Source organism: Carcharhinus amblyrhynchos, chromosome 15 (assembly GCF_965287045.1).
Source record: "Carcharhinus amblyrhynchos chromosome 15, sCarAmb.v2.hapA, whole genome shotgun sequence".
Taxonomy (NCBI): domain Eukaryota; kingdom Metazoa; phylum Chordata; class Chondrichthyes; order Carcharhiniformes; family Carcharhinidae; genus Carcharhinus; species Carcharhinus amblyrhynchos.
In genome coordinates, this window is record NC_137338.1 from 60598614 (window position 1) to 60613213 (window position 14600).

Consider the following 14600-nt stretch of genomic DNA (forward strand, 5'->3'; position numbering starts at 1 on the left):
CAGCAGAGTCACAGCAGGTCACCCCCTGCCAGTAGGCTCCGTCTCCCCTCTGGCCCTGCCCCCTTGGCACTGCATGGTGTCCTCTCTTGGCAGTGCATCCCCTTTGCCCTGACCTTCCTGGGGGGGGGGGTGCCTCAATGACCTCTCTCCCCACCATGCCTGCTCCTGTTGGTGAGAAGGAGTTGTAACCCTGCTTGTGGGGACTTCTCCTGGCAGGGCGGGGTGGGGGGAGAGATTACATGAGTAAAAAAACGGTCCTGGGAGACACAATCAGCCAGATACCAGTCCCTTGCTGATGTCTTCCGGTGCGCTGCTGGCTGGGAGAATCCTGGCCCAGATTATTCTTCCTAATATTTGAATGAGTCAATTTTAACGACGTTTGCACTAGTGTTTAATTTGAAGAAAAATGCACAGTTTCCTGCGCAGTGGTTAGCACTGCTGCCTCACAGCACCAGGGACCCAGGTTTGATTTCCAGCTTCAGTCACTTCTCTGTGAGGTTTACACATTCTCCCCGTGTCTGCGTGGGTTTCTTCCGGGTGCTCCTATTTCCTCCCACAGTCCAAAGATGTGCGGGTTAGGTGGATCGGCCATGCTAAATTGCCCCTTAGTGTCAGGGGGACAAGCTAAGGGTAAATGCATGGGGTTATGGGAAGAGGGCTTGGGTGGGATTGTGGTCAGTGCAGACTTGATGGGTTGAATGGCCTCCTTCTACACGGTAGGGATTCTATGACTTCCTGACAGTTGTCACTGGAAAGGAGGCTTGACAATTCATGGGCCGAACTAAAAGACACACAGAGAGACCATTAAAGGCTCTGTGCTCACAGCTGCTTTCTCACTCCTCTCCCATTAGGAAAACGGTTTGGCAAGACTCCTTGTCGTCAAAGTTTGAATGTGGATTTTCGAGTTATTGACTGACACTTAGAACATCAGGATGAGTGGAGCCAGGCTTAAAGTAGGCTTGTGACATGGTGCAAAATAACCATCAGCAGCAAAAATGGACCTAAGATGATTGGCCTCAAATAACCACGACCATCTTCCTTTGTACTGGGTATGAATGCAACCAGTGGAGAGTTTTCTCCAGGCTTCACATTGACTTCAATGTTGTCTCAGTCACTCCCACTTTATCTCTTGAATTCAACTCTCTGTCCATGTTTGGGCCAAGGCTATAATAAGGTCCGGAGCCAACTGACCCCGAAGGAACCCAAACTGAGCATCAGCGAAGAGTTATTGCTGAGTTACTGCTTGATGGCATTAACGATGATGTCTTCCCTTACTTTGGTAATTGGCTAATTTGGATTTGACCTTGATTTTGTAGACGGGACATATTTTCCACATTATTGGGTAGGTGCGGTGCATTCTGCACAACCTTACACAGCAGTGAGGATTGAAGGAGGAATATACTAAGTGGAGTTCCCAATTCTAAGTTGTCTTTGCAACCACCCCTCTTGTGGGCCAGCTGCATTCATTCTTACAGACCTGCTGGTGAATCATATAGTGTAGGTTTATGGAGCAGTTGGTTTCACATTACCAGCACTCCCTTCCCATCAGTTCAGGTTTAGCAGACCATATCAACAGAGAGAGAATATGCTAGAGAATTTGACTGGTGTAATCTATCGTATTGCAATACGCTACAATGTAAATCATGTTCGTAGAATCCTGACAGTGCAGAAGAAGGCCATTCGGAGCATTGAGCCTGCACCGGTAACAATTCCACCTACGACCCTATCCCCACAATCTCCCGGATTTATGTTGCTAATGCTCCTGACGCTATGGGAAAATTTATCACAGTCAGTCAACCTAACCCACACTTCTTTGGAACGTGGGAGGAAACTGGAGGAAACCCACTCAGACACAGGGGGAACCTACACATACACAGTCACCCGAGGCTGGAATCGAACCTGGGTCCCTGGCGCCGAGAGGCAACAGCGCTGGACACCGTGCCATTGTGCTGCCCCTAAACAATCATCAACTTTAAGAGTGGGAGTTTATTTAATCTCATACTCACAAAAATTAATAGTCCTTTGATTGCATTCATCCCAAGTTCTAAGTGCCGTCGTTGCTTTGCTGCACACAGAATTAGCTTGTTATGTTGGGATACAGTTCCTGAAGGGACTATTTGGGTGAATGTTAGTTGTCATCCGGCTATGTTACTTTCCATTACCCTGCCCGATATAGCTCCCACCTGCCCTTTCTCATCCATTCTCTTCCCCTCCTTCTGTCAACATCTGTCACATGTGTGCTGCTTGAAAATAAGGGGAAAAGGATCGTTAACTCCCAACCACTTTCAAATTGTGAAAGTGAATTTAGTTAAGTGTTAACATTGGTATTTATTCTGACAAAAAAACATTATTGAGGAAATAGCTTTTTAGACATAGTGATGTTGGAAGAATTTTCATGCTATTGACAATTGCAGTTGTTATCTTTAGTGTCTTTGATGCCCTCACAGTTTGCAATGTGCTAATTCTGGTAGAGTGTCTAAGAAGGTTTTAATAAACATCTACACCATTAGCTTTAGACAGTTCCTCAGAAGCAAGCTGAAGCAGTGATCTATATTGTGCCAGTTGTATACAATCCTCATATCAATCCCCTTGGTCTTATTCTATTTTAAAGTGAAGCATTAGTTCAGGTCCTATATCCATGACTAATTTGAAATACTCGTACAAAACAAATCGACCGGAAGAGAAATCCAAAGTTGATTCAGATAAAGGCAATGGGACGTCTTTAAACGGAGGCTGGGAAAATGTTATCTTGAATCCTCACTCTTGAAAGAGAAAAAACAAACTTCAGAACATCACATCGTGTTTTACAGTCAATTAATTATTTTGAAGTGTAGTCCCTGTTGTAATGCCGGAAATCATAGAATCTTATAGAATCCCTACAGTGCAAAAAGAGGCCATTCAATCCAGCAAATCGACATTGACTGTCTGACAGAGCATCTTACCAGGCCATTCCCCCCTACCCTATCCCTGTAACCCCACCTATTTATCCCGCTAATCCCCCTAACCTACACATCTTGGAACACTCAGGGGCAATTTATCATGGCCAGTCCACATAACCTGCACATCTTTGCACTGTGGGAGGAAACTGGAGCCCCTGGAGGAAACTCATGCCAACGCGGGGAGAATGTGCAAACTCCACACAGACAGAACGACCCAAGCCAGGAATCAAACCCAGGTCCCTGGCGCTGTGAGGTACTAGTGCTAACCACTGTGCTTCTGGAAGTATAAGCAGTACCATGTCTTGGCTTTTATTGTGATTTTCATACTGAATCAGTCGCAACTTGATTGGTACCTACACTTGAGGAGCAACAAACACGACACTGAGCTGCTACCCTGAACATAACAATCAGCGCGCAACTTCCACTACTAATGACAGGTTGCTGAACACACAGGGCAGCGCTTTTGATTAGGAAACAGGAGTTGTTGTAAACATTCAGGGCAGAGTGCATGTCATCTGGGTGTTGATAACCGAAACCATGTGCCTCGATTACATCACTGCCTCATGAATCGGGTTCCATGACTACTGCAGTGAAGAATTTGATGGAGGGATGCCAACAGCAAGAGGCAGCTTCCCCAAACAGTAAGCTTAGAGTTGCATATCTCGATGTGTGTAATTCTATGTCAATTCCTTGGAAGAGTATCCTTGGATTATCATTTGGGAGCAAAGGGCACAATATCAGCACTGGCCCAGGTATACATATGAGCCCTTGAGCTTAATCTGTCCATCAATAGGCTCATGATTGTGGCCTCAATAATATCCTGCCTATCCCCAATACTCAATTCCCTTGTTAGTCAAGTATCTATCTATCTGTGCCTTACAAATATTACATGACCCTGTCTCTGTGGAAGAGAATTACAGACTCATGACCCTCTCAGAGAAAAAGGAAGTCTCCAAAAGAAATGGCAAAGTGTCAGCACATTTCTCCCCAGAGACGCAGGCGGTTTTACTCTCCAGATCTTCTGACACTCTGGCTGAAAAAAAACACCTGGGGGGCATGTTTTGCACCATGCATTTTGAGCGGTGGGGTCTAAACAGGCCAACAAGACGTGCTCCACAGAGATCAGGATGCCCTGTTTTACAGGGTGACCAGATCTCAACGTTATGAGATAGGCCCCCTCCTTCCAACAAACATCAGGACCTGTTCCATCTATAGTCACCTGCAAACTTCCTCAGTTCCTTGGCAGTGCCAATCTAGCACTGGCCTGCCATGTCCCCCCACTCAGGGACTGCACTGTCCTCTGCACCCCCAGTGTAGCCACCTCAACCGTTGGAGAGCAGTAGTGATTCACACCAGTGGTGGAGCAGGGGGCTGTTAGGTGGGTGGGGGTGCTGTTGGGTGGTGTTGGGGGGGGAGGAATGGGGAGGGGTGGGGGGTGGGTGGAAATGTATGGTGAACCTAGCAGTGTTATGCCTTTTAGGCAGATTTACATCTCTTTAAATTGATAGTAATCAAATCCACGCCCTTGGTGGGCATGAATCTAATTACACCGCCGGTTGGTGGGGAAAATCTCATTGTGATTTCCTGGACACAAATCCCATTTTTTTCCCTCTTGTGAGAGTTTCCAGCTAAACTTGGATTTGAACCCACAATGAGCGGGGCTGGTAAATCCAACCCTCGCCTCAGATGTGAGCACCTTATTTTTAAAATGTCCCCTAGTTTCTCACACAAGGGAAAACATCCTTTCAGCATCTGCTCAGTCAAGCTTTCTCAAGGTCTTGTATGTTTTAACAACATCAACTTTTCGTTCTTCTAAACTCCAGCAGTTAAATGTCCACCATTCCTGAGAAAATAATTTCCTTATCCTAGGAAGTATCAAGTGAACCTTCTCTGAATTGCTTCTAATGTAATTACATCCATCCTTAAATAAGGAGACCAGAAATGCAGTTTCACTAATAGCTTGTACAACTGTAGCAAAACATCCATAGTTTTATCGTCCATTTCTTTACCAATAAATGACAACATTCCTTACACTCAATTCCCACTGGCGAGATCTCTTTTCCTGAATTTCCCCACCCCTCGCAGGAACATAACAAAGTTCCAACCAAGAAAGGGCAGGAACCTCATTTTGATACATTTTATTAGATTTAAATATTAATAGGCTTCCCCACCACGTGATCCCCTGTCATTGAGTATTCACTGATACGATGTCACATTGACAAGTTTTACAACAGCTTTATAGGAACAGGTTTCGGTCAAGGGGATCCCGCTGGGGACACCAAGATAAGTATAAGCCCCTAGGGGAAGGGCGCATGCCTAGGCACTGCCTCTTGGCACAGGTTGGCATTGCCCCATGGCACAAATTGGTAGTGCCAACCCGTGCCAGGGACCGGGTCTGGTCCTCTCTGGGGAGCCCAATGGGGAGAGGTGGTGGTGGGGGGTGGTTTCCCCTTATGTGTGAGGGTAAGGGAAGATGAGCAATGGAAGCACTGATGCCTGTAAAGAAGGAAGTGGTCATTGCCTGAGGAGAACTCAGTTTCATGCCAGTTTTCAATCAGGGCCCAACACTCAGAGTTATAGAGATATACAGCGTGGAAGCAGGCCCCTCAGGCCAACTTGTCCCTGTCGACCAGGTTTCCTAAACTGAACTAGTCCCATTTGCCTGAGTTTGGTCCATATCCCTCTACCCATCCATGTACCTGTCCGAATGTCTTTTAAATGTTGTAATTGTACCCCTCTCTATCACCTCTTCTGGCAGCTCATTTCATATACACACCCTCTGTGTGAAAAAAATTGTCCCTCAGGTCCCTTTTAACTCATTCCCTCTCACCTTAAACCTATCCCCTCTAGTTGGCCAGACAATTGGAGGACAGCTAACGTGGTTCCACTTTTCAAAAAGGGTGGTAGAAATAAAGCAGAGAATTACAGTCCAGTGAGACTACTGGGGAAAATTCGGAGAGGCAAGATTCGATCAGGGATAGTCAACATGGCTTTGTCAGAGGGAGGTCATGCCTAACAAATTTGATTTAATTTTTTGAGGAGGTGGTCAGGTGGATGAGAGCGGTGCAGTTTTTGAAGTTTATATGGATTTCAGCAAAACCTTTGACAAGGTCCCACCTGGGAGACTGATAAAGAAAGTAAAAGCACATTCGATCCAGAGTAAGTTAGCAAATTGGATCTAAAAAATTGGAATTAAACCAGGGCCCCTGGCACTGTGAGGTAGCAGTGCAAACCACCGTGCCCTGTGCCACCCCATGTTGTGCCTGCACTCTCCCGTTTTGTTTTTGAACGCTCCCACCTCTCTTTCCCCCCCACCTCTGCTGTAGGTTTTCTCACAAGAAGTGGTTCCCAGTGTGCTTTGATCTCATCCTGCCTTATTTTAAGAAAATCTGCCTTCCCCCAATCCAAAACCGTTTTTTCTTTTGCAAGTCATCTTTTTCCTTTTCCATAACAACCTGCAATTGACCCGCAGCCGCATCTCCATTTACAGAAGCGGAAATCGCACCTTGTGGGTCAAGTCGGAGAATCCCAGCCTACTTCACTATTACTGAGACCAGCCTTTTTTTTATAGTTCAGATTTAATAGTTAAATTTAAATTCCAGCTGGCTGCCATGGTGGGGTTTGAACCCATGTCACCTGAGCATCAGCTTGGGCCTCTGGATCACTACTCCAATGACAATACCACTCTGCCTTCATTCACCAGTCACACCTCCCCCCCCCACCAATTTAGAGGAAATGGAAATGATGATGGAGAAAAACATTCCAGGATTTAGCACCTAGGCAAATGAATGCACTGCCACCGAAAGGAATGATTACGAGGGAGGTGATGGGCTCGTGGTTTTCTTACTGGACTATTAATCCAGAAACTCGATACACTGGGGACCCGAGTTCGAATTCTGCCACGGCAGATGGTGGAATTTGAATTCAATTAGAAGAAATCTGGAATTAACAATCTACTGGTGACCACGAAACCATTGTCAATTGTCGGAAAACCCATCTGGTTCACTAATGTCCTTCAGGGAAGAAAAAAATCTGCTGGCCATGTCTGGTATGGCTTACGTGTGAGTCCATATCCACAGCAATGTGGCTGACTCTCAACTGCCCTCAAGCAACTAGAGCTGGACAATAAATGCTGGCCAGTCAGCGATGCCCATACCCACAAATGAAGAACAAAGAAAATTACAGCGCAAGAACAGGTTTTTCAAGCCTGCACTGACTATTTTATTTTATATAGAATGCCTGAAACATGGATAAATCCCCAGGGCCAGACCAGATATTCCCACGGACCTTGAGGGAGGCTAGTGTTGAACTTGCAATGGCCCTGGCAGACATATTTAAAATGTCAATATTCATAGGGGAGGTGCTGGATGATTGGAGGGTGGCTCATGTTGTTCCATTGCTTAAAAAAGGTTCCAAAAGAAATCTGGGAAATTACAGGCCAGTAAGTTTGACGTCGGTGGTTGGCAAGTTATTGGAAGGTGTGATAAGGGATAGGACCTACAAATATTTGGATAGACCGGGACTTATTAGGGAAAGTCAACATGGTTTTGTGCGTGGTAGGTCATGTTTGACCAATCTATTAGAGTTTTTCGAGGCGGTCACCAGGAAAGCGGATGAAGGGAAGGCGGTGGATGTTGTCTACCTAGATTTCAGCAAGGCCTTTGACAAGGCCCCTCATGGGAGGTTAGTTAGGAAGGTTCGGTCGCTAGGTATAGTTGGGGAGTTTGTAAATTGGATTAGACACTAGCTCAATGGAAGAAGCCAGAGAGTGGTTGTGGAGGATTGCTTCTCTGAGTGGAGGCCTGTGACTAGTGGAGTGCCGCAGGGATCGGTGTTGGGTCCGTTGTTGTTTGTCATCTATATCAATGATCTGGATGATAATATGGTAAATTGGATCAGCAAATTTGCTGATGATACAAAGATTGGAGGTGTAGCGGACAGTGAGGAAGGTTTTCAAAGCTTGCAGAGGGACTTGGACCAACTAAAAAAGGGCTGAAAAATGGCAAATGGAATTTAATGCAGACAAGTGTGAGGTATTGAACTTTGGAAGGACAAACCAAAGTAGAAAGTACAGGCTAAATGGTAGGACTCTGAAGTGTGCAGTTGAACAGAGGGATCTGGGAATACAGGTACAGAATTCCCAAAAAGTGATGGATAGGATCATAAAGAGTGCTTTTGGTACATTGGCCTTTATAAATCGGAGTATCGAGTATAAAAGTTGGAGTGTTATGATAAGGTTATGTAAGGCATTGGTGAGGCCGAATTTAGAGAACTGTGTACAGTTTTGGTCACCTAGTTACAGGAAGGATGAAAATAAGGTTGAAAGAGTGCAGAGAAGGTTCACAAGGTTGTTGCTGGGACTTGAGAAGCTGAGTTACAGAAAGAGATTGAATAGATTAGGACTTTATTCCCTGGAGCATAGAAGAATGAGGGGAGATTTGATAGAGGTGTATAAGATTTTGATGGGTATAGATAGAGTGAATGCAAACAGGCTTTTTCCACTGAGGCTAGGGGAGAAAAAAAACCGGAGGGCATGGGGTTAAGGGTGAAAGGAGAAAAGTTTAAAGGGAACATTAAGGAGGGCTTCTTCACGCAGAGAGTGGTGGGAGTGTGGAATGAGCTGATGGATAAAGTGGTAAATGCGGGGTCACTTTTAACATTTAAGAAAAACTTGGACGGGTTCCTGGATGAGAGGGGTGTGGAGGGATATGGTTCAAGTGCGGGTCAGTGGGACTAGGCAAAAAATGGTTCGGCACAGACAAGAAGGGCCAAAAGGCCTGTTTCTGAGCTGTAATTTTCTATGGTTCTACGCTGAACTAAAACTCCCTACCCTTCCGGGGACCGTATCACTCTATTCCCATCGTATCCATGTATTTGTCAAGACGCCCCTTAAAATTCACTATTGTATCTGCTTCCACTACCTCACCCAGCAGCGAATTTCAGGCACCCACCACCAACTTCTGTGTAAAAAAAAAACTTGCCTTGTACATCTCCTTTAAACCTTGCCCCCTAATAATTGACTGTTCCACCCTTGGAAAAAGCTTCTGTCTATCCACTCTGTCCATGCCCCTCATAATCTTTGAGACTTCTATCAAGTCGCCCTCAACCTCCAGTGAGAACAGAACAAGTTTCTCCAACCTCTCCTCATAGCTGATGCCCTCCATACCAGGCAACATCCTGGGAAATCTTGTCTGTATCCTCTCCGAAGCCTCCACATTCTTCTGGGGGGTAGTGTGGCAACCAGAATTGAACACATTGGGGGTGATTTTCCTATCCCGCTACACTAAAATGCCACGCAGAAAATTGTGCGTCGTTGCGGGATTCATGCTTGCGTTCCCAGTGCCAGACATCCGGCACCATCTGAGCTATGCTGTAAACAGGCAGGAACACCAGGTAAGCACTTTGCATCTGTTTTTAATGTTATTTTGATGTGATTAGAGGGCCTGGGATTGAATTCTCCAAACCTGCCACCATCTCCTACCCCTTCAGGAGCATTTCACTCCAGCGGAGTTCAGACTAGCTGCCCAGTTTCGGGGAATTACCAGGATGACCCTGCTGGAGTGATGGGGGGCTATCGGGGCAGCAGGGGGGTAGTGCTTCTGGGCATGGACACCTGGGCAGTGCCAGCCTGTGCCCCTTGGCACTGCTCAAGGGGCAAAATGCTCATGTCCTGGGGCATCATGGCACTCCCCATCAGGCATTGGGACTGGTTGGGGCTGGAGGGTGGCCAATGATCGAGGAGGCCTAGGGATGGGGGGGAATGTTGGGCAGCCCAGGGGTGTGCCAGAGGGGTTAGGCTGAGGGTGATCTGCCAGGGAAGGTGGTGAGGGGAGGGGAGGGGATGGTATCATCGCTGCTGGGGGAGGGCAGGATGGCTGGAGATCGGGACACTCCCGGATGGGGGTAATGTGGAGGGGGGTGTCAGGGCTGGCCTGGGCATGTTCATTAGAGCTTCAGTCAGGCCATGAGCATGTCAGAAGGGGCAGCACTGCGAAGATCCTGGGCTAGCCAGCGATCAGGAGGATGACAGGTAGGGGCCTCTGTGCACACGCAGAGGTCCGAAAGTGTCAGCCTCTGACCTGAACTTGCCCCACTCCCTGAGCTTTTAATTGTATTCACAGTTGTGACCTTTGCATTTGCACAGAATGTGGGAGATTTGAGCGTGAAGTTGCGCAGAAAAAACTGACGTGACCAGTTTTCCCACAAATTTGACACTTAGAACCTTTTTGGGAGAATTGCGTTGCAGGCTGAAAAACCAAACTGTGGAGCTTGGATATCGTAGAATCTTTACAGTGCTGAAGGAGACCATTGGCCCATTGAGTCTACACCGAGTCTCTCTTTGAAAGAATACCTTACCCAGGCCCTCTTCTCCCACTCTATACCCTTAACCCCACACAGTTACCATGGCTAATTCATCAAACTTACACATTTTGGGACACTAAAGACCAATTTAGCATTGCCAATCCACCTAACCTGCATACCTTTGTACTGTGGGAGGAAACTCGAGCACCCGGAGGTCCATGGCACTACATGGCTAACCACTGTGCTACCATTGCCACCCACGGACTTCAATTCGGGAGCTGCAATGAAATACACAAATCAACCTGTGCTTGTAATGTGCATTTTTATTCTTTCTTTTAGGGAGTCTTTCCGCACTCCTCAGATCCAAGTGGGGCCCACTGAAAGATAACGTCTCTACCATTGTGTTTTACACAAGACAGATTCTGGAGGGCTTACAGTTTCTTCATGACAACCAGATTGTGCACAGGGACATCAAGGTGACTGGTTTAAATTGGCATGAGAAGCGTCACTCTGAGTTCAAATCAGATTGACAGATAATGTCAAAGTAAAAGATAGGAAGCGCTGGGAAAAAGATGCCAGGGATATTACATCCTAACATGCCAGGGATATTACATCCTAACATGCTACAATTCCTTACAGAGATGCATATGTGAAAATGAAGCAATTTTGGTTGCCCCAGAATATAAACAGATAAAACGTATTGCACTTCAAGTTTATTTATTAGTCATAAGTAGGCTTACATTAATAATGTAGTGAAGTTACTGTGAAAATCCCCTAGGCACCACACTCTAACACCTGATTGGGTACACTGAGGGAGAATTCACCATGGCCAGTGCACCTAACCAGCACGTCTTTTGGACTGTGGGAGTAAACCGGAGCACCCACAGGAAACACACGCAGACACGGGAGAACGTGTAAACTCCGCACACACAGTGACCCAAGCCAGGAATCGAACCCAGGTCCCTAGCCCCGTGAGGCAGCAGAGCTAACTACCATGGCACCATGCCACCCATGCACTTATAACATCACCAGTCTCGGATAATTCAACTGTATTTAAGTAAGAAAGGAGATTTTGAATGAAGTATTTCTTTGTACATATTTCAATAATTTCCATAAAAGATTTAAATAAAATTTATTTCTGCCTTCTATACAATTTTTGAATGCAAGGTTTGTAGATTTGATTGGCTTGTGATGGTTGCTTGGCAGCTGATCTCTGAAGTAGAATCCTGGAACGCCCTACCCTAACGTGCCGTGGATGCTCAGGACAATTGAACTTTTAATACTCAAATCAATTGATTTTTTTGTGAGGTAATGGTTTCTTGGGATATGGAGCTAAGGCAAACCAATAAAGTTGAGCTATAGATTCATCATCTCTTCATTGAATGGTGCTACAGTCCGGAAGGCTGAATAGCCTCCTTATTCCCTATGCTGATATAACCTTAATATCTTGAGAATTAAATATCATTGACCATTTCTTTTGAAAAGGACTGTAATAAATGAAGATCAGCTTTGAGCTTTGCTATTATATCTGCCACCCCACCCCCCATTTATTTTCTTCTGATTTATTTTTGAAGATAAATTTATCGATTGATTTATTTGCGAAGATCTCTTTAATTTCAGGGAGACAACGTTCTTGTAAATACGTACAGCGGCGTGGTGAAGATCTCAGACTTTGGGACGTCCAAACGATTGAACGGAGTGAATCCTTGCAATGAATCATTTGCTGGTAAGAGGACCCAACCAAAGGAGTAAATTTCCGGTGCTAGAGAGGGCAGAAACATGGGTTCATTACCTCCCAGGTCAAATTTCCACATTGTTAACTTTATTATTAAGAAAAATCATTCTTGGGACACAAGTGCAACTGCTGGGCCAGCATTTATTGCCCATCCATAATTTCCCTTAGATTAAGTGCTTCACTGGTCCAATTCAGAGGGCATTTAAGAGTCAACTACTTTGCTGTGGATCTGGAGTCACATGTAGGCCAGACTGGGCAAGGGCAGCAGATTTCCTTCCCTAAAGGGGACATTAGTAAACTTTTCCAACAATTGACTGTGATTCCATTAGATTTGTAATTACAAACCCACCATTGAATTCAAACCTCACCATCTGCCATGGTCCAGGGTCCCCTGAGCATTGACCTGTTTAAAGTTTATTTATACGTGTCTCAAGTAGGCTTAAATTAATACCACAGTGAAGATATTGTGAAAATCCCGGCACCTAATCGGATACACCGAGGGAAAACTTAACATGACCAATGCAGCCAAGCAGCATGTCTTCCAGACATGGGAAGAAACCAGAGCACCCAGAGGAAACCCATGCAGACACGGGGAGAATATGCAGAATCCCGCACCGACAGTGTCCCAAGCCGGGAATCAAACCTAGGACTCTGGGTCTGTGAGGCAGCAGTGCTAACCACTGTGCCAGTGTTCTGCTGGATTACTAGCCCAGTGAAAATACCACTATGCCACCACGACCCTCATTTCAATTACTAATTGTGTAATGTCAGTGTTGGTTTGTGTAAAGTTTGGACGTGTAATTCGTCCACTCTTTGGCATCTTTGGGACATGGTATGGCAGAACACTTTAGTCACTCCATATACGCCCCTCTCTGACCGAATGGGGCTGGTGTTAGCCAAGAGCTGTGAGACATAGTGGTGAGATGGTACAGTCATTGGACCAGTAATCCAGAACTTAATACTATGGCAATGTAGTTAAATCCCCCCATGGCTTTAATGAGGCTAAAGAATTTTGGGTGAGATTCTCCACCTCCTCTCAGCATTTACCTCGGCGGCAGAAGACACTGTATAGTCCGCTGCTGATGGCTCTTTTGGCCAAAGGGATCTCACGTCGAAGCCACCCCACGCCTCCGGGAAACCTACGGCAGGGACGCCGGGGATGGGACTGACGGGACCAGAAAATCTCACTGGTGTCAACGGCCGGAGGATTCTGACCCTTGTTTGTGTTTTACGGATGCTTTGTATATGTGTTTCCTTTTTTTTTAACAGTGAGCTTCTCTATCCAATTCAAACCACCTTTAGGAACAGTCCAATATATGGCTCCTGAGATTCTAGACAAGGGTCCTCGAGGTTATGGTGCTCCAGCAGATATTTGGTCTTTGGGCTGTACTGTTATTGAAATGGCAACAGGGAAGCCACCATTTTATGATTTGATGGAACCCCATGCAATCTTGCTTAAGGTAAGATTACTTAAATCGCTCTTTGCTGGAAGTGGCTGGGAATAAGTTTATGATCAAAAACATAAGAACATAAGAAATAGGAGCAGGAGTAGGCCATCTAGCCCCTCGAGCCAGCCCCGCCATTCAATAAGATCATGGCTGATCTGAAGTGGCTCAGTTCCACTTTCCCGCTTTCTCCCCATAACCCTTAATTCCCTTGCCTACCAAAAACCTATCCACCCGTGTCTCAAATATATTTAGCGAGGCAGCCTCTACCACATCAATGGGCAGAGAATTCCAGAGATTCACCACCCTTTGAGTGAAGAAGTTCCTCCTCAGCTCCATTCTAAACCGCACCCCCCCTTATCTTGAGGCTGTGCCCTTTAGTCCTGCTGTCCTTTCTGAGCGGGAAGAATCTCTCTACCTCCACCCTATCCATCCCCTTCATTATCTTATATGTCTCTATAAGATTCCCCCCTCATCTTTCTAAATTCCAACGAGTACAATCCCAGTCTATTCAGCCTCTCTTCATAGTTCAACCCCCTCATCTCCGGTATCAGCCTAGTGAACCTCCTCTGCACTCCCTCCAAGGCCAAAATATCCTTGCGCAAGTACGGCGACCAAAACTGCACACAGTACTCCAGCTGCGGCCTCACCAGTGCCCTGTACAGTTGCGGCAAGACCTCCCTACTTTTATATTCAATCCCCCTCGCTATGAAGGCTAGCATCCCATTCGCCTTCCTGACCACCTGCTGCACCTGCAGACTGGGTTTTTGCGACTCATGCACAAGGACCCCCAGGTCCCTCTGCACCGTAGCATGCTGCAGCTTTTCGCCCTTTAAATAGTAATCACTCCTACTATTATTCCTGCCAAAGTGGATAACCTCACACTTGCTAACATTCTCCATCTGCCAGGTCCTCGCCCACTCGCTCAGCCTATCCAGATCCCTCTGTAGACTTTCCACACCCTCCGCGCAATTTGCTTTTCCACTCATCTTCATGTCATCAGCAAATTTCGTTACCCTACACTCAGCCCCCTCCTCCAGATCATCTATATGAATGGTAAATAGCTGAGGCCCCAGCACTGATCCCTGCGGCACTCCACTAGTCACCAACCGCCAATCCAAATAGCACCCATTGATACCAACTCTCTGCCTCCTATTAGACAGCCAATCATCTATCCAC

General features: G+C 46.2%; 1 protein-coding gene across 1 annotated transcript in view; it reads left to right on the plus strand.

The window, feature by feature from the left end:
• The window catches only part of map3k15 (mitogen-activated protein kinase kinase kinase 15), a 124228-nt gene that overhangs the window by 72525 nt on the left and 37103 nt on the right, over positions 1-14600 (plus strand). The window contains exons 16-18 of the mRNA XM_080204027.1: positions 10581-10717; positions 11862-11967; positions 13279-13436. Of these exons, the coding sequence (XP_080060153.1) occupies positions 10581-10717; positions 11862-11967; positions 13279-13436 (401 nt within the window). The remainder of the gene's footprint in view (positions 1-10580; positions 10718-11861; positions 11968-13278; positions 13437-14600) is intronic.